We start from the raw sequence: 27,589 nt of genomic DNA on the forward strand, positions 1-27,589 counted from the left end.
ATGAGAAAATGTTTGGTGAAAGGTAGAGTATTAATCTTTCACTCCACAATTCTAATTGGCAGTTGGTAATGGACCAAGGCCAACAGGTTGCACACTATGAATGAGCGCTTTAATAATAAAATAAACCATGCATTTTGCTCATCAACATGTTTATATATCTGAGATGGCTTTAGCTGGTAGTTGGAAGGTAAAAAAGTCGACGTTTCAATCCCAAGGGTGATCCTAGGCAAGTGTAAAGCCTTAGAGCTGGATCTTCATCAGGACAGTGATGGAAGGAAAGGGGCTTCAGTAATCCTAAAACAATGAAACACTATAAATGTGACGAAAATGGGGAAACTACAGAATGACACGAAAAAAGCCAATGAATGGTCAACACCATGTCAAATAAACATCACTAAACTGGGCCGTCCGGCTCCAAAGTGGCGGAGGGTGATAGTCTGTAATATATACAACAAAAGCACAATTAATTAATAATGGGCCCAAGAGGGATTAATCATGTAAGGTTACCTATTAAGAATACATGAAGAGTCACAGTTAATGGTAACAGAATGCGATAACTGGATTAGGTATTTCAAAATGATGGCGCTTTCATCTGACAATACTGCATTAGAGAACATTAAAAAACACGGAGGGAGCAGCATTAGGAGCAACTAATAACAAGGCAGCAAATACCGAGAGAGAAATCGGAATGAGGTGGGAGATAGAGGCTACTCACTTGGGGTAGCCTCGACAGCCTAGAGTCAGGTGATGGAAAGGTGTCGATGTTCGCCACAGCCGCGGTCGAGACAAAATATGGAAGACAGGTGCTAATTAAGGGGGGAATGTCATGGGTAGAATTCATACCTGATGAATCAGAAGAACCTTTCTGGCAACACGTGGGGATCTGGGTTCACCCTCCTACGTCGGCAAACGAGTGAGTGACTCTGCAGCCTCTGCTCATGAATGTACACGAATCTACAGGCGCCTGCACGTCGGTTCACGCCGAATGCGTATGTAAATGGTGGAAAGACTATGCTAAGGTATGCCACACAGAAAAGAAAGATATAGGAAGGGCCGGTATTCCCAAAATCATTATTACCCCGTGTCATAAATGAGTATGATTGTCAAAAAGGCATTTAGAAAAACAGACAATATGGACAATGAGGGCGTGCACCTCTCCACACATGAGGGTATAGCGCCCATGGTGACAGTATCCTACTGTGTTATTCAACAAACTTTATTGCCACAATATGATCGAGATTGTAAGATGGGTCACTTAAGAAGAGGGGGGGGGGAATTCAGTCTGGAATACCCCGTATAGGGGTGAGGCAGCATTTAACAGTTAAATGAGATGCCAAGCATCGAGAAACGTATAATAAATCTGAATAAGAGCACGCGTCACTCGGATAATGGGGGTATCGCATACCAATCAATGGTGGTAAAAATATAAAAATAAACATATGTGAAAAGACACGCATCTCTCAAACATGATGATGAAAGTGTCACAACATTGTGGTGTATTGACAAAAATGGCTACAATACGAAAACATATTAGGTTGACATGTCCCTGACTAGGCACCCCCCATTGTCATGTTGGAAATACAGTGTGGTGACGTGTTATTTAGACAGTGTTGCTAGTTGTGCACGGCTACTTTCCAGTTAGTTGAGGCCATTATTCACGGAATCAAGCAGGTTCATCCATTTGGATTCTCGGATGTTAAGGATCATGCTGATATTGCCCCCTCTGGGGCCAAGCGTAACTTTCTCAAGGACAATCCATTTCAGCGTATCTGGAGCATGGCCCAGTCTCTTAAAATGTTCAACCAAGGTGCCCCTTGTACTTCATATCGTATTCTGCTACAGTGTTGTAATATTCTGGATTTCACTTTTTGTTGAGTTTGTCCCACATAAAGCTGATCACAAGCACATTTGATTTCATATATCACATTGACTGAATTGCAGTTCGTGTGCGATTTTAGAGAATTTTACGTTGTTTGTGCTCAAATTTTTTGGATTGTATTGTCATCGGGCATGCTTTACATGATCCGCACCTATGGTGGCCCAGAACGGGAGGAAGATTCCACAACAACAGTACGGTTGGTTGGTCTGGAGTATCAAGGAATTAATGGACTACTTCATCTTTTATGTTCTTGGCTCTTTTGTATGCATGGAGGGAAAGCGCATGTTGTTGGATGTCATCGGAAATGAGTGCTCAATTCTTATTTATGACTTTCTTAATGGGATTGCTTTTTGTAGAAAAAGTTGTAACACAAATCATCCGTTCAGTGTTAGGGTCACTTCTATCTCTTGGTTGAAGCAGGTCCTCTCTCGGGCTGTACCAATGCAGCCTCCTTGCCCGTTTGATGAGTCTCACAGGATATCCCTGATTTTGTAGATGATTGGTAAGTTCCTCCGATTCTGACATGTAATCTGTTTTACGTGAGCAGTTCCTGCGGAGACGCAGAAACTGCCCGAAAGATAAATTATCCCTCAACCCTCGCGGATGGTGGCTACTGTATTGTAACAAGGAATTCCATTCCGCCGGCTTTCGGAAGAGAGTAGTTTGAAGTCGACCTTCTTCTTCAAAGATTTTAATACGTTTCTCATGTGATTGTATAGTAAATTTGATATCAGGGCTGTTGGCCTTCAGCCACGTGTGGAAGCACTGTAAGTCTGATGTTGTTCCAGTCCAAATCAACAATTGCAAATATGGCGCATCCATGGTGGTACAAGTGTTTCTCATGGAGGCACAGGAAAACTGACGCATCTGTACATCTTATTAATCTGCCCCCCAGAATCTAAGGAAGGAGAGTTGGCAGTCAGTGGCCCAACCCTGGAATACTTGGTTACCACTGGTGTGGGACTCAGGGGTTAAGGTAGGCAAAGCTTGGTACAATGACCGGTGGTGTCTTTCCCTTCTTTATGCTAAGGGTACAAAGATTTTGTATTCCAGCACTCCACCTCTGACCTGTTTTTTTCTGACTTTTGTGTATTCCTTTCAGACTGGTCCAGCCTTTGTCTTCAAGTGTTATCAGGAAAATGGAGTAGAGTTGGAAGGCTTCTATTAGGGGAAAGCCAGAATAAGGAGAGGATGCCCACATAATAACCTGTTAACCTGTGAGGTAGCAATTCTAGGGAACGGTGGAGATGGAAAAGGCAGGGAAATTACCCTATAATGCAAAAGGACTCGTCTCGAATGCTCCACACCATAGCCTCTACTCCACTACAAAGGACCTCAGAAATGCCTTAGAGAAGCACTGATATTAACATTTTTCTCAAGGGCTCTCTCAAACCTCCATGTTTTGTACCATATTGTTTCAAAAAATTAAAGTGCTTTGCGGTGTAGCCATAGTGGCAGGTAACAGACACACTCCAGACACAACCTTCTGTACTCTCAGACCTTCCTCACACGTGTCATCCATGTCCAGTTGCAGGGGACCATCAAGTGACAGATTAAAACCCACAACCTGTCCTGTAAGTATAATCTGTTTTGTGATCACTGTCAGACCTCTACTGCCTGGTTATCTTATGGTAGTCAAGCTCAGTAAAGGAGGGTGTACTTAGTGTGCCTCCCAGATCACAGATTCCAGCACTGGGTCTAATTCCATATCAAAGAAAACCTTCAGCTCACACTCATATTTGTAGTGTGTGCTGAGACAAAAATCTACGAAAGTTGCTTTGGGAATGTGTGGCCCTTGCACACACTCTTGAGAGCCAATCAGGGGGTCTTTCCATCCCAGCACTACTGTTTCAGAATAAAGTTATGGCTCCAAAAAGGTTAACTTTGTTGCCATATGCCTGGTTCTGTTATACAAAATTATAATTCATACATAGGGTCCACCTCAATCCTATCACCCTGCATACCATCTATGCTTTCCCAGGACACCCATCCAATAGAGCTTGGCACCCCCTTGGCAATTTGTATTACCTGAAAAGTGGTAGGCATTCAATATTCACCTACTCTCTTTCAAAAGACGTATTGTTGAACATTATGAAACACTCAGAATATTGGACCAGAGACTCAAAAACACGTGCATTGCCTTCACTTAAGAAATGTTACCCTTAAAATGCATCTAAACTGTCATAGAGGAGTACAGGAATGCTGAATTAATAATGTATCTTCTATAAACTAGCATTTAATTGTTTTAATATTTTAAAGTTTATTTATATATTACAGAATGGCAGAAGCAACTCTGTAGTTTTAGTTAGGGTGACTGGAAATTCAGATTTTTTGATGTTTGTCCATTTATACCTTTGCACCCATTTGACAAATGTCCACAAAACTTTTCAGACCAACTGCCCTGTTTCATTCTTGGAATCCTGAAAGTTTTGCTGCATAGAGTCAAGGGGGTGCAAAGGAAAAAGTGGCTCAAAACGGGCATAAAATCCAATGCAGTTTACATAGGCTTTTGCACTTTGCGTACCGCAAAAACCATCAGTCTGATTTATACGTAATTTGGAAGGATTATTTATTATTATGGTGTGCAGATGATTGTGTGGGGCACTACACATAAGTAGGGTGAGCATTTCATATGTTTTAAGTTTTTTTAGCTATATCTGTGGATGCTGTGCTACTGTGGTACTCCTGAGGTACATAGCAACGACAAGGCATTAGCTGATTGGCTAATGACTGTGTTTAGGAAAGTAAAAGACAACTAAGTTGTTTTTAGTTACACTTTCCCTGTATTCTGCATTACGCCATTCAGTGTAGGTAAGTATTAGGTCTGCTATTTTTCCCATACCTATTATTACTTAAGAAAAATAGTAATAGGTAGGGAAGAATATTATTAAGTTTACATATTTTTTTTAAAATACGCGTACCGCTGGAGTACCGCAGGAGTACCACGATACCAGAATTAAAAAATGAATGCAAATTCACTATAATGGACTATATTTTATAAATATAATGTATTAATGTGTATTTTCAATATTTTACATAAAGTGTACGCGAAGTGTGCTAATTACTACAAATTAGAATTACCATTCTATTTTATAAAAAAACACAGTTCAGATTACACTATTATGAAAATGTATAGAAATTAAAACCATGCAAAATGCATTTGGAGTACTGTAGAAATACCACACTCCCTGTATTTTAAAATATATATATATATATATATATATATATATATATATATATAAACTTGTAATTCTTTGCTCTACCACTTCTTAAGTGTACCTAAAAACAACCTGGCTATTTTTACTCTTTTTAAAGTTCATGATTAGACAATCAGCTAACGACTTATGATCAGGATGTACTGTGGTACTATCACAAAATACCCCCATATTTTGCTTTAATAATGCAACAACAGATAGCACTAACTTTAAATACCTTAAAGATGTATTAATTAGTTAAACTACTTAGCTAAACTACACAAAACAATCATGTGAACACTATAATATGTAATTATGTCAAAATATAACAATATGCTACTTTTGTTATGGATCTCCTTCTTTAAACCCTTCCAAATCTCTACTACTACCACAATGAAACATGTGGAATAGTATGCTACATTTTGCGTACATTTGGCAAATTGTTCCAAATTTATTAAGGGAGAAAATATTTTAAAAGCCGTAGAGCGATAATATCCACACATTGATAAACAAAAAAGGTAACCTATTACCAATGACATAAAGTGGTAATAGGTTGTTCATAACAATAAAACATAATACTTAAGTATATGTAGCACCCTAAGACATAAGTCAGCAAAACGCTGATCTCATAATAATGGAAATTTGACTTTATAGTTGCCCATGTACAGTGATATACCGTGAACTTACCACGGTACACCAGAGCACAATATATTAGTATGTTTTCTATAATGCATAAGTTTAACACTACTTACACTATTTAATTATACAACCAGGAAATGCACATTTACATATTATAATAGTTATGTTGCAGATATAACATTAACAGTTGTTCACACAATTTAACCCTATGTTTCCTTTATTTTACACACTTCTTCTTGCCCCATTTTTCTGTATAATAATGTAATTTATGGCACTCCACTGTATTCTATTTAAAGTATGCTACTGTATTATTCTAGTATACACCACTATATTCTATACTAATCTACTGGACGTTAGTCTTCTCTACTCGACCAAAACTCCACTGTGTGACACTCCGGTCTACAACACTATTCTATATGCCAATATACTGTTCACAGCTGTATTCTATTACACTTTTCAGTACAACAATTTCTGGACACCCCTACACTGTACTGCTCGCAACTGTACTTTATTCACTTTTCGCAACTCTACTTTATGCTATTCCACTATAAACTATTCAATTATGGCCCACTTCATAGTACAGACCCTGAGTGTACCCTATTCCAGTGTACGCTACTCCACTCTACAGCACTCCATTATACTGAACTGCAGAATATACCACAGTACTGTATTACAATCCACTGCATGCTATTGCATTTTAAAGGACTACATGCTGCACCACTGCACTAAACAACACTTCTTGTATATCACTAGCCTCTTAGCTTTCATAATTAGCCAAATTTCATTGTATATCAATCTACTAAATGGTACTCTGGTATATGCCACTCCAATATGCATTTAAAGATTTCACAACACTAAACGGAACATTATTACACTGAAGTCTACTCAATTCTACTCTACTTCAGTGTATGGCACTACAGTTTATGCTACGCCAGTATACGTCATAGCACTGTACCCTATTGCACTGTACCCCATTGTAGTATACGCCATTCCGTTCTGCATCACTGCACTGTGCCGCACTCCAATATACACCACTGCACTTTATGGATTTTTAATTTAGAACATTACATTGCACCATACTCAACTTTACGTAAGCTCACTATACACCACTACAGTATACACCTCTCCACTGCATGGTACTCCAATATACCGCACTAAAATGTAGCGCTGTTCCACTTTAAGCCACTCCACTGTACTAGAGTCCCCGGTATGCCACTCAACCGTACACTATTTCACTATACGATATTCCAATATATGCTCTACACTGTACAACACTTCAGTCTATAGAACTCCACTGTACACCAGTACAGTGGATTCAAATACACTCTAAAATATTTACAAAACATAACTCTACTTTACCACACACCACTCTATGCTATCCCACTGTAAAACTCTATATTATATTCCACTACACTCTATACCACTCCAATATACGCCACTATACTGTATCCTAATTCACTCTACACCACTCCACTGCATGGCATTCCATTGTACGCCACTCCAGTATACCTTATTCCACTTTACTCAACTCCACTATACCACTATATACTGTATCATAGTGGATTTGACACTCTCCTCCTTTATTTTGTGCCACACTCCACTTAATAACACTCCACTCCGCAACATTAAAAAGTGTGAATATTCTAAATTTGTTACTTACATTAGAAAAACCATTCCCCACATAGAAAAACTAAATAAGTTCTAGATAGGAAAATGTTTTTTCAAAACAGCTTTTATTTCTTTTGAAGTAAAAACATGACCCGGAGGGTCAACTTAGAAAGAACAGAAATATAAGCAAAATAAGCAAGTACCTGTCACTTAGCCCGATCCCACCCCACCCACATTATGACATTATACATAACAGGTATAAAAATATGAGCACTTGTTCTGAACCCCCCATCCATATCTCATCCCATGGACAGTCGAATTTTATAATTCACTGTTTGTCCCAGAGGTCAAACAGGTTCCAGCACAATGCCCCTATAGTCCGCCCACACTTGCCAATTCTTGGGGTGTTTCTGCAGAAAACCCCTTGCCTTATACACTGTCACCTCCTGGCTCATACAGTGATCCATCCCCTTCTTCCATACTACATGGGATGGGGGTGCTTTGGCCTTCCATCCTCTTACTATATCCCGCGTCACCAACGTCAGACTAAATAAACAGCAGTGAACCCTTATAGCTAATACCATCCAGAGTGTTAGTGAGATACAGGAGAATACGTTTTGGATCCATCGGAATTGACCAGGACAAGACCCCCCCTAGACAAGACGTCACCCCACGCCAGAACCGGTCCAGTGCTGGGCACTTCCATCCGTCCACTGTACTACAGCAGAGGCATGCCAAGAAGGCAATTACCCCCACGCCCCACAAATGATGGCATGTGCAGTACACCATATAAAGATATTTAAACTGGATCAGCCTAAGTCTGGCTTCATTGACCGCCTATCGATGTGCCCCCAGGGCAGTCACCAATCGTCCTTCTCCAGTATCTCAACATCAGCATCCCATGCCCCTTTGAGAGCAAGGAAAGCTTCAGGGTGATTGGAAATAAGTGTTTGATATATCTTCGCAATCTTGTGGGATCCCAGATCCCCCATAAGCTTACCTTCCAATGGGTTACAATAGGGAGATCAGGCATGGCGCAATATACGGGGTCAGGGCATGGCAGAGCTGAATGTAGCAATGAAATACACTACAATGGAGTTAGTACTCCACCTGCAGGGTTTGAAAGGACTTAAGAATCGTTCTGCTCATTACATCACCTATGGTAGAGATCCCTATGATGTTCCACTTCCCAAAGACCTCCAGCGCAGCCACTTGCGCCAGCAGGGAGCCTTGCCAGAGTGGCTCCACTCCATCAGCGTCCCTCACCATCCCAACTGACAAAGAGATCAGGGCCTGGAGGAAGACAACTTTCACTGCCCCCAGCATATAGATGAAGAAAGAGTGGTGTCCCCCACTGCCCACTTCTCAAATGCTAAGGCGAAGTCGCCCCAGAGTGGGTGGGTACCTGGGCACCCCAGTTTAGAAAAAAAACATGTTTCTCGCTCCTGTGTGGAGCAAGGGTCCACTTGCAGGGAGCTGGCAGGGCCGCTGCTGCCTTGGGAATCATTCCCTTTTTAGGTCGAGACTGAGTAAGCGCCCATGCACTGCTCTTGGAGACTTGTTGTAGTGGAGTATATAAGAGAAGCCCCGCCCACTCTTCACACATATTTTTCATTGGCTTGTGTCATTGTCCTTCGTAAATGCTGGCGTACAAGTGTAGTTGGGGCTGTTAGTCCCTCCATGGTACCGCCTTTTCTGCATTTGTAAACACCCATGGTGACTGGCCTCCTTACTTGGAATGCGACACTGCATGTCTTATTTAGCTGGTAAGCACTCTTTTCTTTAACTCCTTCGATGCTTGTGACAAGGTCAACTCGTCATAGGTGTTACCTGCGCTGTGCGTTTGACGAGTTGACCTTGTCACAAACAATGGGATTTTGAAAATTGCAGCGCAGCACGGGAATATACAATAGCAATGAGCGGTTAATGGGTGTCTCCTTCTATGGGCACTGCATGCTTTTCCCTCCATGCCCGCTTTCACTTTCAAGCAGCCTGGGACAATGGCAACTGAGGTCATGCATTTACACAATTTTTAACTATTGCCATTGTAATTGACAATATCTTAAACTCTTGTAAATGCAAGATCTATTGTATTTGCAAATTCTTGTTTGCACTAGGGCCGGTGACACCCTAGCTATGTCACTGGTTCCTTGATAATGGGGGATAGTCTCAAGTATGTGTGATAATCATTGCCAAAACTGGTTATCGCAATGTTACATATCGCCGTCTATCGAGGGAATATAACTCCTTTTGAACTTCCTATTCACAACACGTGATAACATGCCATATGTTCCCGATAATGCGTCAAATGTCCGCAATAAAGTCACTGGGATGGCAATAAAAGTGCAAATCCCAATGAGCACAAAGTTGTAATGGGTCAACCGTGGTAAAAGAATCAGCATTAATCTTCATCAGGCCTGCAAGTCACACACGTCAGGCAGGAAAAATCACTATAAAAGTAGAAAAAAAACATACAAACAAAAGCAAAACAACAGCGAAGCACAATGGAGGTAGCCTAAGCAAGTAAAGAGGACAACCAGAACCCCACAAGCCCCCCAGAGGACCAGCCTGGGACCTCTGGGTCAGAAAAGGGCAGGGACAAGAAGAGGAAGACGCGGTTCAGTCCGCAGGAAAACAGGATCCTGATAACGGAGGTGGTAGAACACAATCGACAACTGTTCATCACCTCCATTGTGTCATTGGCAACAAAAAATTGAATATGGCAGTCCATCGTGGACAAGGTGAACGCAGTCAGAGTGCTGAAGAAGACAATAGAAGAGGTCAAGCACCACAGGAGGGTGAGTAACGACCAGGGACTGGGGGGACGTGGGGAGACGGGCACAATGGCACTTATGCACAATTAGGTATAGCACATCTGAGGACAAACCATGACCCGGACCTCCAACTCCCACCACGAGACAAATGTACCCAAGTCTGCAACATCTCAGCACCGTATAAGCACAGAAGTCAAAGCCACATCGCATGAAAGGGATATGGGTCAGCTTGGCTCAATGGGAGAAGTGTGGCTCAATGGTTAGAGCGGCAGACCCTAATGCAGAGGTCTGGCCCGGGACCAAGGTTCAATTCCCCGCCTCGGCGGGTCTTGGGCTCAAAATTCCACGGACCTGATAATTCTCGCCTCGGTGCCTAATCCAATCATGGAGTCCTACTCTGCAACTCTGGGCAATAGCGTGCTTAATCTCCACAACGGCCCCCATAACGCTAAGGATGCCTGGCCTCCACCTTGGGGGTGCCCAGGAGTGGACGCCTCACAGGGAAAGCCAGGATGGGTTCCACAGCGGTATTCGTACAAGCGTCTTGAGACCCTTGCGGGTGAGTAGTGCGCTATACAAGTTTCAATTTGCAATTTTTACATTTACAAAATCAGAGCGTTGGGGAGACTCTCCCAAAATGCAGCACACACACATAACATGCAGAGCACATCAACATTGGCAACAATGTGGTACAAACCGCAACACGTCCGCAACTGAACAGAGGACACATCTGGTGCCGCTTGTGTGTAGAAACTGGGCAATCACATTTGGCATTGCAGGGAAATGTGAGTTGATAATGTACAGTACAAAAACACATTTGTGATGTTGTTGAAATGTCCACTGTCCCCATCAAATAGGCAGCTCCTCCCAAACAGTCACAATGTACGCTGTCATGCAGTCTGTATGTACAATGCGTCAACATACATGTGAACACAATGTTAAACTGCATCTCCCATTCACACTGCAGAGGGAAAACCAACACCTCCTGCAGAGCAGGCCGAACCTCTCTTCTCTGATGATGAAGAGGACCACCACACCTTCGACCCCGACGCCCTCCAACAGCTCGTGGACAGCCACCGCACCCTACCTCCAGGAGCAGGGCAGCCCAGCTGCAATGAGGAGACTCCACCACCTACACAGACCACACAGCAGGCAGCACCCACCACCATGGCTGCCTCCCAGGACCCCCACGAAGAACACATGGCCTTCCAACGCCATGTGTTGGGGTGCCAAGAGAAGCTGACTGAGCAAGTGCGGGTGGGGTTCGACCACATTGCAGCCAAACTGGATGCCATATGTGGGCGTCTAAGTCCCATCAGGGACCCCTCACAGTCCCTAACGGACAATCACAGTCTGCTCCATGCTCTCCAGCGATCCATGGCTGACATCGCTGGAGTCATGACTAAGAGACGAGAACACCTGTCTAGTCAGAGTGGATCCAGCGATGTCACCCAGGAGTTGGGATACATGCAAAGGATCATGGAGAACATGGAGTGGATGCAGGCGGAAAGAGCAGCTGCCACAGCTTCACACCAGCAAGAGGTAGCTGGGTTCCTTAATGCCCTAAAGACTCTCCTCATGGCATTGCTGCCACAATGCCTGGCACTGATGCATGCTGCCGCTACCACTCCATCCACATCTCCGCCCCCTGAAGTGTCAGTGCCACACAATGTGGCTGACATTCCACCTCCTGCCCCTGAGGTATCGCTGCCACACACTGCTGGAGACAGAACACCACCACCCACATGTGAGACACATGAAACAGCAGAACACGAAGATGCGGTGGAATCTGACCTCGTGGTAAGAAGGACGCAGTAGCATTCATCTCCGCCATATGGCCGGGTTCTGCTAGGTTCTGCCCTCTACATCATCACCTTTCACTGTCCCCGATACACTCTGCGACACTCACCTTGGACCTTGACATGGACTGCCATATTCTGTTTGGTCACCAATGAAAGCATTCTGAAGGTGAACTGTACTCTCCCTCTTCCGATGAACTTTTCATTCCCTAAAGGACTCTGGATGGCCCTCCACGAGCCACCAATGTAAAGTTGGGTTTACATGGCCCTGTACTGCTCCAGCTACAATACTCCAATGAATGTGCATTCAACATTCATATTCACACATATGTGTCACGTCTATGATGTTTCAAGTGTGGAAGTATGGATGAATGTAGGGCCAGTGATTCTTCCTTACATCCATGTTGCTCATGTTGTGGGACTTGGGTCACAGGGTGACACATTGTCAATTGCGGTCCGGGTGGCACCGACACTACGAAAGATACACACGCATTAGTTACTTCCTTGTCCAGCCATAGCTGGCTTCTCGCACGTGTTAGGGGGCAATTGACTGCACACATGTCCTACTTGTGCCACCTGACAACACTGCACACAATAACCACAATAGAAAGCACACTTTCTCCATCAACGTCTACGCCAACCACCCAGGCAGTGTGCATGATTCCTAAATCTTCCGACAGTCCATCCTCAGCCAGAGCTACCAGGATGGCACCCACGGAAATACACTGCTCGTTGGCAAGTACAAAATGAACACACACCTCAACTCCACAATCATACAACTCACAAACACTTGGAATGCACATGTTACAAACTCACATACAACATGCCAAACAACATGCCCACCCACCAGACATGACAGCACAACTTACTGTGGGAACCTCGGCCAGACATGAACATAAGCCATTAACGGCATGGCACCTCAGCCACGCAATAGCTGAATGTGGGAAGAGGTGGGGACCAGGCTTGTGCATAGGAGGCAAGTGACCGATGAATGAGAATGTACACAATGCCAAGTATGGCGTGGATGTGATGGCCAGACTGCAGTATGCAGACCACACACATATCCATGTCGACATACACCATTGGTGTTTGGAGTGTAGTGGGCAGTGGACGCAACAATGTCACCCCAGCCAGTAGGGAAGTTTGCGGAAATGTAGCTTGTTACATCCCCCCCATAAGCCTGCGCAGAGTGGGCTGGCCCAGCGTACGCCAGGCCAGCGTAGGGGTGTGAATAAAAAGCATATAACTCTGGGTGTCGTTCTCTTCCAGAATGCCCAACATTTCTGCCAGGGTGGAGCCTCTCACCCTGCCACGAGGCCGTCGCCGTGAGGGTTGTTGCCTGCGATCCTGTATGCCTGCTGCACACCAGGCCCCTGCTCCCTGAACCAGTCTTGCCATGCGCACCCAGGCCTCAATGCTCACATGCCGACACCAGCGTGTGTCGAAGAGGGCCAACCACGTGCCCCAACTCTGGCAGTCTCCTCAGACCATCACAGCCTCCGCGACACAGGCCCGCAGTACTCGTTTCCCATTGACATACTCCACCAACATACACAGCGGACTAGTAGGTCACACATTTGGAACTAAGTCTTGATTACACCATTACAGAGAACATTATTTATGGCAGAGTTTATATCACTATACTCACTTTGATGTAGTGCCACCAAGTCTGTGTATAGCATTCCAACCACATGTGTCTGTGGGCCCATGCGGACTGCTGCCCTTGGGCCACACTGCCCTCGAGTAAGTCACACATTTGGAAGTGAGTCTTAATTTTTCAATTGCAGAGTACATTTCATTGCACGCAAGGAGAGGTGTAAGAGGATGACGTGTTTCAGTCAGGAGGAAAAAAGGATCATCGTTACGGAGGTGATTGAAATCTACAGATAACTGCCTTGGTGTTATTAACTCTTGTGCATCGTGAGCCAACAACACGTGGCTGTGGGCCACTGCTGACCTCTGCCTCTGGCCTACACTGCAGTCGAGTAGGTCACATATTTGGGACCGAGTCTTGATCTACCAATGGCAGATTATATCTTTGTACCAGCATCATCGCAGACTGCATCCCCTCTCAGCCCCAGTGCCACTAAGTCTGGTCCCTGACATTCATGGACACTCTCTGGTTGAACTTTGGTGGTGTCTGAGTCTCTGGACTGGGCTTTGTCTTCATCCTCATGTAGCTGATACTGAATTGGTGGTGAAAATGAGGCTGTAGCATTCCACTCCTCCCTTTGCTGCTTCCAGCCGGCTTCCGCCCTCTGCATCATAACCTGGAGGACACCTTCCACTGTCCCCCGCAACCCTCTGCCACATGTGAGGACCCGCGGAGGACCCGCTCAATCAGTGTGTCCCTACCTCAGTGCACCACAAGTCAACTTCCCGTGGATCTGTGCCTGTGCTGACCACAGTGCATCCGGGGCCACTTACTCTATGCAGCTCAAGTCAGGGACCCTGTCATCTGAGATATTGGTTGGCCTCTGAGACAATGACCTTGGGGTCATCGATGCCGTGAGCATGTGGCCCTGCGCTGTCCACTGCCTCCGGCCTCAACTGCGGTACACCAGGGCTCACACATCAAATTGAGTACTGACCAGCCCAGACATCGCATCACTGCAGGAGGTACACACCACCACCACCAGGTCCACCTCCAAACTCCAACTGCCAGAGTTGAAACAGTCATACTGGCAGACTAACGGAGTTGCTCACACCTGTCGTGGATGCCATCATCTGCCTGATACCCTGCTCAGCACTCCAGGTGCCACTAACTCAGTGCAACGTAACCCATTGACCGTTACTGATTGCGTTTTGTAATGTGGAGAGGTTACACAGCAATGTCACCTCAGGCAGTGTGGGAGACCTGGGACAATGATATGAAAGATGATGCAGGTGTAACACACCCCACTGCAGCTGCATCAGGTATATCCCGAAGGGACACAATCCTAGACAATTCATTCACATGTGCACGCTCAGCTCTAGTGCCCCAAACTCTGTGCACTGCAACTCATGGACACTTCTGTTTACATATTGGGTGACCTCTGTACTTGCTCCGGCTACCACCATGATACTTTGCAGTTGTTTATGTAATGCTGGTGTTTTCTGTTTCCGTTTTAATAGTGATCACTGTTCAATTTTTACCAGCACCAACCTCTCTGCGGGGGCTGGCTTACACTCACCCCACATACATATAGCACAGGCATCACTGTACATGTGACCCTGCCAATAATAGGGCCGGGCGCACATGCCCATAGCCACTTCCACAAACTATCTGCATGTGTCTTTGTGGTCATAATGTATGCATGAGGGACCTGGGCCCTACAACATTACATTGTGCTGTGTACAGCAGATGAAACCCTGTCACAGCAGGCAGCGGGTTAGAGCAGGGACATGTAGCTTTGTCGTTACCCACTCAATACATAAGAGGAGTAGACTGGGCCATCGTACGCAGGTCCCGCGTGGGTGTGTGAAGGATAATTGTGTGCCTCTGGGCCTGGCTCTGTACTGGAAATGTGCAAATGCATGTGTCTGTCGCAGTGTGGGTCTCCTTTGTGGGGTGTAGGTGGTTCCTTAAGGGAATTAGACACCCACGTATGTGATCTAGTTAATCTTCCATGAATTTGGACCCCACCTGCACCTTTTCGCCCACCTCCTTTTGGTATTCTGACACCTGGCATTGCAATGCAATGTGTGGCTCGGTGAAGTGTTGATAGCCAGCCGTGCTGGCGGGTGCTTCCTGCTGTGTGGTCTATGCAGGGGCTGGGTTCTCCTCTATGTAGCTTGGCTACCCTGGTCCTGATGGTGGATTGCCTGGGATGTCCATGAGCTGTTGTAAGACGTCGGTGTCGAGGGTATGGTGGTCCTCTCCAACATTGATGATGAGTTGTCTGCTCTGCTCTTCTGGAGGAGTTGTGTGTCCCTCTGCAATGTGAAGGGGAGACGTGTGTTGACATTGTGTTGACATGAATGTTGGTGTATTGTTCTTGTTTACATGCAGACTGTATGACAATGTTCATTGTGACCATTTGGGAGGTGCTGGATTTTGATGCGGGACAGTGGACATTTGGACTACATGATGGATGTGAGGTTGTACGCATACATTTCCATCTCAGAGTTTCCTGCTCTGTTAGATGTAGTTTCTGCACATGTGTGGAGCGAGTTGTGTCCTCGGTTCTGCAGTGTCAGGGTTGCACATTGTACCACATTGTCGTCAATGTGGATGTGCTGTGAATGCTATGTGTGTGTGCTGCAGTGTGCCATGGGGATCAGGGACATGATCCAGGGTCATTCTGGGTGTGCAGTGTGCTACACATCATTGTGCATGTGTGCCATTGTGCTCATCTCCTCCATCCCCCCAGTCCCTAGTCGTTACTCACCCTGTTGATTTTGTGTCAGGTCAACTCGAACTGTGTCCGGACTCGCAACTCCTTGCACCGTCTCCACACAGATGACTGTGGCCTCCGTATCCTACAGCTCATCCTCTAGCACTGGACTCTCACATCCTGTCACTGTTGCTGCCTTCCTGTTGGCAGCAGGTTTGTGCTTGGTTTAGATTTTCAAATCATGCCAGCTCCTCTTGGCCTCCTCCATTGACCACCTTGACACTCTGACTGCATTCACGTTAGTCTAATTGTGGGTCAGTTGATGGTAGTGTTCTATCACCTCCGTGACGCTGATCTGGTTGTCCTGCAGACTGCACCCCGTCTTCCTCTCCCTCTTTTTCTCGGCCGTCCCTGACCCTGTTGTTCCTTGCTAGTGGTCTGTGGGGATTTTGGAGTTCGCGTTGACCTCTGTACTCAGTCCTAGTGCATCCATGTTGCTAAACACTTTGAATTGTTTTTGGTGTGTTCTTTTTGTAGCTATTATAGTGCATTTTCCCGCCTGACGTGTGGGATTTGCAGGCCTGTCGCTGTTTTTCGCTGCTTTTTGTATTGCGATTGGCCTCATCGCAATATTTTTGCGTTCGTGTTTTGCATTGTTGCGGTGTGGCGTTGTCTTTATCGCGGACATTTGACGTGTTGTCGTGGTCCTATCGCATGGTACCTCCGTGTTGTGAATACTTAGTTAACACAGCGTTATTTTCCCGCTATAGACTGCAATGTTGAAAGTAGCGTTAAACTAATTTTGCGATAGTTATCACACGTTCTTGAGAATGTCCTCCTGAGTACTTAAATGGCACTATGTCGCCTAAGACTTAAAGTGCTGCAATTCTATGCATTATTTTTATGTTAATTGTTAAATGAAATTGGAGCGCCTCTTGCCTTAAACCTGAACATTATCTTTCATATAAATGCTGGTAAAACGTTTGTTTTGTCTTTGTTTGACAAGTCAAAAACTGAGTACCTTTTAAGTATTGTATTGTATTGTAATTGCATTTATATAGGGCTTACTTCCCCTGACGAGGCTTCAAAGCGCTTTTTCGGCAAATGGTATGCTACTCCTGAACCCATAAAAGTGCCTCCCTCTCTGGTCTATTAATGGTTAGCTACTTTTTGTGGTCCAGCCTTTGCGGCTCCACAGTACTATAAACTATCTGAATGTAACAGTGTCTATTTAAGGAGGTCCTTAAAAGAACCGCTGTAGACGAGAAAAACGTTTACCGTTTGTGGAAACATTAGGCGAGCAGGCAGGCTGACAGGATTCACCTTTTCCAAGCAGTCACTACATAAACTGTGTGTCAGTAGCTCATCAATGGTTTGCAACCACAATTGTGGTCACACACACTTGATACGCTGCTCTCTGATTTGGACATTAGAAGGAGCTTCCTCCTGTTTACAATTCGGAAAGTAATTTTACAGTCGTAAATGCTGTGAGCAGTGTACATCTGGACATGGATTCCCTACAGCCTACAGAGACACTAGTTGGTTCCAATAGTCAACACTCTCCTGTTGCAACCATAACTAGTGTACACTTTTCTCTGTTTTTGCGCCCAAAACAGCCCAAGTAGGTGCTCGTTTTGTACCAATTGGAGCCTCCTCTTTTCTTCCAAAAACCATTGTGTGCTTGTCTCGCAGAGGTAGCTGTATTTTTTATGTATGCTTCCCAAAGGGGAGAAAAAACATTAAATGCAGCGAGTAATCGAGGAAAAAAGTTTTTTTGTTCTAACTCAGTCCTTGACGAGGAAAGTGTATCTTCGGGAGCATTGTTGTAATCTCTGTAGTAACATACAGGTATGCGAATATTCATTTCAATGCCTTTGCATGCAAAACAGAGGCTGTGGGACTTTAACAGATGGAAAGTTTCAGCAGAGGGAACTCTGCCCAAGGTCTGAACTAGCCCTCAACTTCTCGCCTGCAGTTGTTGCTTCAGAACATACCTTTTCAGCATTTTCCTTTTCTTGTTTTGCTTCGATGCATTTTCTTCTGGCGTGGACTAACCTACAAGTGATTTTGCTAAATTTTGTGAATCTATACTACTATTATAAAGAGAGAACACAAACCTTTTGGCAAGGTAAACTCGGGAACCACAGCGCCAATCCACACACCCAATACATTGTTGTAATCCTCAGGATGTGCAGATGGACATAGGCTATAGAAAATAAAAAAAAACGTAAATTTAAAAATATAACTTAAAAAAAAAAGTAGTGCCCTGAAAGTAGCGCTGGCCGCGACGCTGACAGCCACGACGTAGCGCTGGCCGCAACGTACGTGATGACGAGGAGGAGCGGCGGTGAAGTGAGGAGCTCGGGGAGGAGCGGCGGCTCAGGTAAGGCTCTGGGACACAGGACGGGAGGGAGCTGGTGCGGGAGGTTGGCCCGGAACAACTGCGGTAAAGTGAGGAGCTGGGGGAGGAGCGGCGGCTCAGGTAAGGCTCTGGGACACGGGACGGGAGGAAGCCGGTGCGGGAGGTTGGCCCGGAACAACTGCGGTAAGGCTCAGGGTCTGGGGGCAGCATTTCAGGGACACAGGACGGGAGGCAGCCGGTGCGGGAGGTTGGCCCGGAACAACTGCGGTAAGGCTCAGGGTCTGGGGGCAGCATTTCAGGCTTGCGTGCACTCCCGCCCAGGACCCAGCCAGCCACAACATTGTCCGGGACACAGACAATGTTGTGGCGGGCGGGTGCCGGGGCGGGAGTGCACGCAAGCCTGAAATGTTGCCCCCAGCCCCCTTTCTGCCCCGGGCAACGCTGGGGCGGGCTGCTAGTAAATAAATAAAACAAGTGATTGCCACTTAACTCATCACTTAATTTATGGATGATCAGAGAAAGAAAATTAAGCCTTTGCAATGCAATAGGTTTCGCAGTTGTGAGATGTTGGCCTATTGGCATTGTAAAATACAATGCCTTTTATTTATGTATTTAAAAAAACCTGCAATGATAAAAGGCATTGTCATTTATAATAACACTAGGACAACGTTTCTAAAATGCGAGGCCTATTGCATTGCAAATGCTTGTTAGTTATAGTAGTACGGGGAGCCCACTTACATGCTGCTGTAGCTTGTTTATTTCAGGTGGGACCAGGGCACCCATAGCAGTCTCATGTGGTGGATGCTGCAGATGGGCATCATGGCCCCTGGAATCCTGCCTGCTCCCCTGTCAGCACTCCTCCTCTGGTGCCGGCAGGAACCGAATGACTTATTTGCTCCTGCTCAGTGGAAGCAGGTTTTCATTGTGCTCCCGCTGAGGTGGACCAATCCTCTGACCCTGCCTACCAGAGCATGGGCAGGGAGAGTTATTTCAGCTCCCTACTGGCTGGAGCCTTTCTGCTCACATCAGGTAAGAGCATTCGTTTCTTCTAGTGTCCTACACTCCAGCTCCCATATCCCACATCACTTTCTCCTTCTACCCCTTCCCTCTTCTTGCATCTCAATGGACCCCTGGAGGTACCACAACATAACTCCCCCTACTTCAAGAGTTCTGGGATACACCCAAATTACATTTTCTGCAGAGGCGGACTCATCTAAGGAGGATTTAAGAGACATTGTGAGAGTTAAAGACCTCTGAAACAATAACATGGTTAAAAGAGAATATGCTGAATTTCCCAAAGCCAGCATGATTTCTGGCTTCACTCAATACTTGTATATCAATAACTCATTTTCCCTCCATATTATCTATTGTATTTAAACTACTTTGTTTTGTGCTGCTACTTGGGTGCTAATATGTAATTTCTGCCCACTTCCAGTGTATTTTGCCTGTTCTTCTAACGACATGGAAGCTGTAATCCCAACCGACTATATCCAGTCCCTGGGCTACTTTCCATGGGATGTGTCTTTGAATGACCCTGGTTGTGACCCTGAGATCACACAGCTTTTCATCATATTCAAAATCCCGTACGGCGGCTGTGGCACAGCAAGACAGGTGAGACTCAGGGAAGTCAGACGGTCTGTATTAGAGTGGACAACAACATCTTGACCTCAATAAAAACGGGCTTCAATAATATGCGATCTGACACCTGGGAAATGTACTTGGCCTACTGCAGTGTGACTTGTGTCCTCACTTAGGTTTATCCAAAAAGAGCTTGTTTCTGTTATCAACATATTGCCGCATGTCAATGTCTTCCACTGCTGCAGATTCTTCAGGACATGTTAAATTGGGTGCATTGCCCTACAGGTAATGATTCTACATAAAGGTCAATACATCATGTACTCTTTCCAATTTACTTTCTGCTTTAACCCATCAAACTCTATTCAGACCTGATCCATTACTCGTTTTGCCTCTACCACGTCTGTTTTAGGCATCTTGCCTTTCAAGATGTGTTACTCATGAGTTTGAATCTGAAAGTCTTATTTCCCAAAACAATGGTGCATAAAAAGAGCTCAACTGGGACCTTCTCCCCTTGAACTATCTTTAAAATTCTCTTTAATACATTCACATTCTGCTGTGCTTGTACTCCAGTTGTCAGATATATCTACCACTGATATTTTAAGTGATATTAACACTTGTTGTGCGGTCTGTTCTTTGAACGCTGGGCCAATGCAGGGTTAGCGAGAAGAATCTGTGGAGGGTGTTGTTGTTGATTACTAGTGTCCAAGGTCAAAACTATGTTTTCAAGTTAACTGGAGAGAGATTGGCCTCATTTCTGATGTCAAAGAAATACGATGCTGGAGGAAAAGCAGCTACCATCCTCTTGGACATCTCAACTGTCTCTGACATTGTATCTTGTAATGTCCTAATTAAGCGACTGCCCACCATTGGAGTTACAGACCAGCCTTGGGGAGTTTGCATCTTTTTTGAAGGGCTGCTCATAGACTGTGGCTCTCGCCTCTTTCTGTTATTTCTTCAAGATGGTTCAATGCAGTGTTACATCTACTTCACCCCTTGGCTGCTCTCATTCACTCCTTTCGGATGTGCTTCCATTCTTATAAAGACAGCACCCAATTTATTCTTGGGATGAGCAGGCACTTATTCTCTCTTAAGACAGAGTTTAAAAGCCACATGATGGCTGTTGCTAGGTTGATGGACCTCACCTAAATTGCAACACAACTGAGATTAACCTGGAATTTATTTTTTATAACTTCTAATTGCTTCTATCCAACGAAGATCACAAGGAAAATTATTCTTATACTCCTACCTATACTGGCAATATCTGGGACTGATTTTGTTATGCTATCACTATTTATCTATCACCAATGGTCCTTAAGGTCTATTTGAAAAGTAAATGACATCGAAAGAGGCTAAAACACTCTAAAAATTGACAAAAGTCTCTCTAAACATCTAAGCTATTAGATGATGGATCAAATTAAATTAAGACATCTCAGAATAATAGTCACGGGGGAAGTGATTTTCAAAGTCCAGCTGCTTTAATAAAAAAAAAACATCGCCCCCAGACCTTGAGTTATGGAATCTAGGGATAACCAGTAAGATAGAAGAGGAAAATCTCAAACTTTGCTTAGGAACATAATATTGAAGATTCTTTTGAATTAAGGCTGAAGCTACCTTGGATCAGGATATGTGCACGAAAAATGAGGATTTAAAGCCTATGGATTTCCTCAATCGGAGCCAATGAAGCTTACGAAAAATATGTATCTTCTGGGCATCTCACAGGGGAATACTAGGACGGGTTCCCTAAGCAAGCGCCGGGACACCCACTGCAGCTAGCTGTGCGCTATATAAGCTCAACTACATTTACATTTACATTTACATTTACATCTCTGCGGACCAGTCAGCCTCTAACCACAGTCCATTTCACACAATGGCTTTCAGGACCTCCGGTTTATCTGCATTTAGTTTCCATTTAATACTGTCTATCCACTGCCAGATGAAGCACATTGTTTGTTGGAATGCTCCATATGTGGAGGGTTTGTTGTATAAACTCAAAAGCATCTGGGTATCATCCCCATCCATAAATGCCCTGACTCACCATTAGAACCTTGACATAGATGTCAAACACTTGGAGAGAGAAGGAGGGTCCTTCAGATACTCCCCCAGTCATCCTAGATGTTTTAAATATAAAATGGCCTAATTTAATGGATGGTGAGATACCAGATAGGAAGACATGTTTTTATGTTATGTTATGTTATGTTATGTTATGTTATGGAATGTTAATTTCAAATGCATACAATCACAAACGAGGCTATCATGGCACTGAGCAGATGTGTGTGTCAAAATGGAGAAAGGGATGCATTTAGCAATAAACAAATTGCAAGCGCAGGCAGGTGCTAGCTCTCAGTAAATGGGCTGTTGGGGTAGGATTGTTCCCCAACTTATTTCTGGCATTTAGCGCTATTTCTTTTAGATATGTTTGTAATAAATGGATGAGAGGATACATTTTAATTTAAGATGCAGCAGTAAAAGCAGCAGAACATGGACAGCGAGCACAAACGGCCACTTGAGCTCCGTTAGTGTGTCCCACTGTTTAATTTTGTCCCCCAAATTACTCTTATTTAAGAGAGGAGGCATAATGATCAGAACCCAGGCCGAGAAATTACTGCCATCCCAATCAGGCATTCGTCCTTGTGCTGTGGGAAATTGGTGACCCCGTATGCCAGAGAGGCTGCCATGAAGATGAAATAACAACCTTGCCAATCTGGCCATCACTTAAGTGCGGAGTGAGGTTGACAACCCTGTATGTCAGAGGGGGTCACTGGAAAGGAAAAGGACAATTACCTGGCTCAGTCTGTCAAGAGGAGAGGATGCCGTGGTGACCTGTGCTTGCCCAAGCCCCCGACTTAGGATTGGAACCAGAACAGTCGACCCCTGCCCATCTCTGGGAAGCCTCAGAGGAGCTTACTGTCTCACCAGAGGAAGGGCTGTGTATACACAGCCACTGCCTCTGCAGAGCTGTGAGTGCTACTTACCAACAGCAGCCACTGCCACCTTCTGTGACATCTGCAAGTAAACTGCTCCCGGAGACTCTGGTCAGGCAACCCCTGCAGGAGGGGATAAGACTGTTATACTACATAGCGCTTAGTGTGCTGGAACACTTTTGACTTTTAAAAGAGTGGATATGGGACTTCTGAGTTTGGGACTACTAGTATGGCCTTGAGTGAATAGGGAATATTAGTGGACTCACAAAGTATGTAGAGAAGGAATTTGCACAGCTTGGAGTAATCAAATTATTCGGTGGATTGAGCAGTGAAGCGTGCAACCAGGGGTAAACGCTGTCTGGACCGGTCAGCGTGAGATCAAGGACTAATACAAGGCTACCCCTGATGAGAGATAGACCCCCCAGTGCACAGCGTAGGAAAGACACACAGGTCTAATGATTTAAAGCAAACTTCATGAGTGTTTCATCCAAATGGTTTACTAGTTCATCATGGTTTGGTACATATACATTGAGTTCATGTATAAGACATCGTGATCCAAATGAAAATGAAGGTTAACATCAACAGAATGATAGTCCGAAAATTATGAGTCCCAATGCATTTCGGGCTAAAACAAAGCCCTTCCTCAGGGGATTGCTCTACAAACAAAAGAAATGCCATAATCAAATCCAGTTCAAATATCTACAACAACCTGCATAAACAGCGACAAGGTGGTGTGAGGTAGAAACTCAACTTGTGCTCACCACAATAACCACGTTTCAAAAAGGTGTAAGTGATGGGAGGCAATAGAACAAGCAATAGCAAATGTTAAAATAATCCTATAAGAGACAGAACACCAAGTGGACAGACAGAATAAAGCATAGTGTCCCCACGTAAACACGATAGGTAAACCCAGTGCATCACCGTGTAAAAACGAAGCGGTGAATGATGGTATAACGTGCATGTGCCACACAGTTCAAAAAGATCACGCTAACCAAAAGTAGGAAAAAGACGCTGCCCAATTTTAAAAAAGCGCCGGCAGAAAGACCGCCGAAAGGCTAGAAGTGGTGCATCAGTCCCCCAACCAGAGGTACTCACGATATGCGCTGGGAACGCGAACCGCCTTCACCAACCCGGATCGCGAAGCAAACGCGCCCGGACCGTGTCAGTTATGAGCTGGCGTGTAAACATGAAAGATGGACTAAGGTGCATCTAGGAGTGAGCGCCATCTTGGACTAGTGTAATTCACATTAAACACGAAAAAGGAACAAGTCCCACGACATGAGTTAAGGTGCACATTGACTAAGAGTGTAGTGGAAAACAAAAAATGAAAAAATAGTTGGAAGCGAAAATGAAGCACTGACAAAACTACAAGAGAAAACACCAGAGGTAAACACGAAACAAACACAATAATCAAGGGGATAACAGGCGTATGTAGTGTGACAGATGAAAACAAGCAGGATAAATCACAGATAGCATGAAAACTCCATGCGATCATTAAGCCCGTGCGGCTGCATGGTCGCCAGGTAACGAATCCAGAAGTTTTCCCTCTTCAATAAGGTTTTTTTGTTGTCGTGTGTCACTGGTACTTGCTCCAGGATGAGGTATTTTAGTTGAGCAACAGTATGATTGTGTTCTGAAAAGTGAGTAGCAACAGTAGATTTTAGGTTGCCAGTCCTTATGTTACTCTTGTGTTCCAACAACCGTGTCCTGATCTTTCGTTCAGTGTGTCCCACATAACACTTGCCACAGGGGCACTTCAAGAGATAGATGACATTCATGGAATTGCACGTGGCGTTCACCTGTAATTTAATGGGGTACCCCTTCATGGGATGGTTGACAACATTCCCCAGAATGCAATTGTGGCAGTTACTACAGTTATAGCAAGGGCGCAGACCCTTGTATGTGACCGGTTGACTTTCAGTTTTGGGTTTACAAAGCATTTCTTTGAGGTTTCTTCCCCTAGTATAGGCGAACATGGGTTGTTGTGCAAAAGCTCCCTGGAAATCTGGTTCCAGGCTGAGTAATGTCCAGTGTTTGGAAATGATGTTCTTGAACTGTTTACTCAAAACCGTGTATTTGGATACGACAACCATTCTGGAATTTTCAGATTTGGTGCGAACCTGCAATAGTTCATCACGGGTTATGTTTCCACACCGGGTAACAGCCTTTTGTAGAGTTTGTGGCGGATAGCCACGAGCCTTGAACCTGTCAACCATGTTGTTCATTTCAATCTGGCAAGTTTCTTCAGACGTCACGATGCGTTTAACGCGCATCAGTTGGGACAAAGGGAGATTCTGTTTTAAGCCCACTCGATGAAAGCTTTGGTAGTGTAACATTGAGTTACGGTCCGTCGGTTTTCGGAAGATGGTGGTGGTCACTATGCCATCTTGTCTTCCCACCTTGACATCAAGAAAATGGATGCTTGTCCTGTCAAAGTTCCAGGTGAATTGTATGCGTTCACTGATCATATTCCATGTGTTCAGAAAATCCACAAGGGCTTGTTCACTGCCTGACCATAACATGAAAATGTCATCAATGAATCTCAGGTAGAGTTTCCCATTGTCGTTCCAAGCTGTTTGATTTAATATGTGGGTTTCCTCAAAAAATTTCATGAAGGTATTGGCGTACGACGGCGCCGTACAATTGCCCATAGCCGTCCCACAGAGCTGATGGAACCATTTGTCTGATACTGAGAAGTAGCTATGGTATAAGGTGAATACCAATAGCTCCATCAACAGTACTTGTAGGTCAGAGTCAAGGTTGGAATGAGATAGTTCGTGTTCAACAGCCATTAGACCTAGGTCGTGAGGTATAGACGTGTATAAAGAACACACGTCTACCGTACAAAGTATCAGTTCTTGGTCTAGAAGATTGCAAGTGGCCTGTTGCAGTTTAATCAAGAAATCTGTCGTGTCTCTGACGTAAGATCTCGTATTCAACATAAATGGTTGTAAGTATTTGTCTAAAAACTTCCCGGTGTTCTCGTGAATGCTTCCTCTAGTCGAGACAATCGGTCTCATTGGTGGTTTGGTGGGGTGCTTGTGCACCTTGGGTAGCATGTACAACACAGGTGGTTTGGGGTTGATCGGGGTGAGATAACGACGTGCTCGGTCATTGATGGTGCCATTATCAAATGCCTGGTTGATGATTTTTGTGAGTATAGCGAGAAACTCATTGGTCGGATCAGAAGGTAAAGGAGCATATGTATTGAGATCGGATGTATGTATCTCAATCTGTTCATTGTAGTATATTGAATCCATGATCACTAGGGCTCCGCCCTTGTCAGCAGTTTGGCAGACGATGGAAGAATTGTTGGCAATTTTCAATATGATGTTCTTTTCAGCCCTAGTCAAGTTCTCACGTTTCACCTTAGATTGAAAAGGTAATTTGGCTATGTCACTTTTCACAAGATTTTCAAACGTATCAATTATCTTGTGGCTCACGGGAGCCATGTAGGTGCTGTGGGGACGTAGTCCTCTTAAGATATCATCATCTCGTGAAGGGGTGGTAATTACATTTTGAAAGTAATGTCTCAAACGTACATTGCGCAGAAGTTTGAAGGTGCTTACTTCGAGTTCCAAAGTGTTCGTTTTGGTAGTGGGAACAAATGACTGTCCTTTTTGCAGGACACGAACTTCTTCCTCATTGAGTTGAGTAGATGAAATGTTAATCACCAGGTTTTCGAGGTCATTCATCTGCGTCTGTTGCCTTTCTTTTGTTTGACCTGTTCCTTTTCGACCTCTGCGGGTTTTGCCCCGCCTGGGTCGGTAGTTTTGTCCTGATCCTGTTCTAAAAAATGAACCGCAGAGTTTGAGGTGCCAGGTTGTTGTTCGGCTTGTTCAGATGTAGGGCTGGTCGTTTTGCGTGTCGCTGTGTCACCATCTGATGACGAGGTATCAGTAGCCGAGTATGGATTATAAGGGCGATTAGGGCGTCGGCGGGCGTACGCTTCTGCCCAAGTGTACACCTCACCGAGCTTGTAGTCTATGGTGTCCCTCTTATACTTCCTAAATTTTCGTTCTTGTATCTCACGTGTATGTTTATCCAATTGAGCATTCACGTCCTCCAGCATTTTGGTCAGCTCCGTTGGGTCGATGGCATTGTCCAGCTCGGTACGTATAGTTTTGATTTCCTGTGCCAGGTCTTCCAGTGTTTTGGACAATTCTTCCACTATGAGTAAGATTAAGTCCAACGAGCATTTGTTGAGTATGGCGTACCACCTCTCAACAAATCTCGTGTTGTTTTTGCATAATAAGGGTTTGAGAGGGACCTGTAGGCCCCTAGGGATCCGTTGGGCGCGATGGTACCGCACGAGGGTGCTTGCGTGTAACTTTTGATTTGTTTCCTTCTTGAGTAAGTAGAGCAATTGCTTGATGTTACTCTCCGCGCTTCTAGTGCTAGTTGCAGAAGCCACATCCTCCTGAATCATGCCATAAATTTTATCGGCATCCCCTGCCGTGAAGGCAAAGGTGTCGGCCTTGAGATCAGTCATATTAGATACAACATCGTAATTCATTGT

General features: G+C 44.7%; 1 protein-coding gene across 1 annotated transcript in view; it reads left to right on the forward strand.

The window, feature by feature from the left end:
• The window catches only part of LOC147712229 (scavenger receptor cysteine-rich domain-containing protein DMBT1-like), a 1,653,398-nt gene that overhangs the window by 1,601,112 nt on the left and 24,697 nt on the right, over window positions 1-27,589 (forward strand). The window contains exon 37 of the mRNA XM_086919604.1: window positions 20,007-20,182. Coding sequence (XP_086775730.1) covers window positions 20,007-20,182 — 176 coding nt within the window. The remainder of the gene's footprint in view (window positions 1-20,006; window positions 20,183-27,589) is intronic.

This window comes from Lissotriton vulgaris, chromosome 5 (genome assembly GCF_964263255.1).
Source record: "Lissotriton vulgaris chromosome 5, aLisVul1.2, whole genome shotgun sequence".
Classification (NCBI taxonomy): domain Eukaryota; kingdom Metazoa; phylum Chordata; class Amphibia; order Caudata; family Salamandridae; genus Lissotriton; species Lissotriton vulgaris.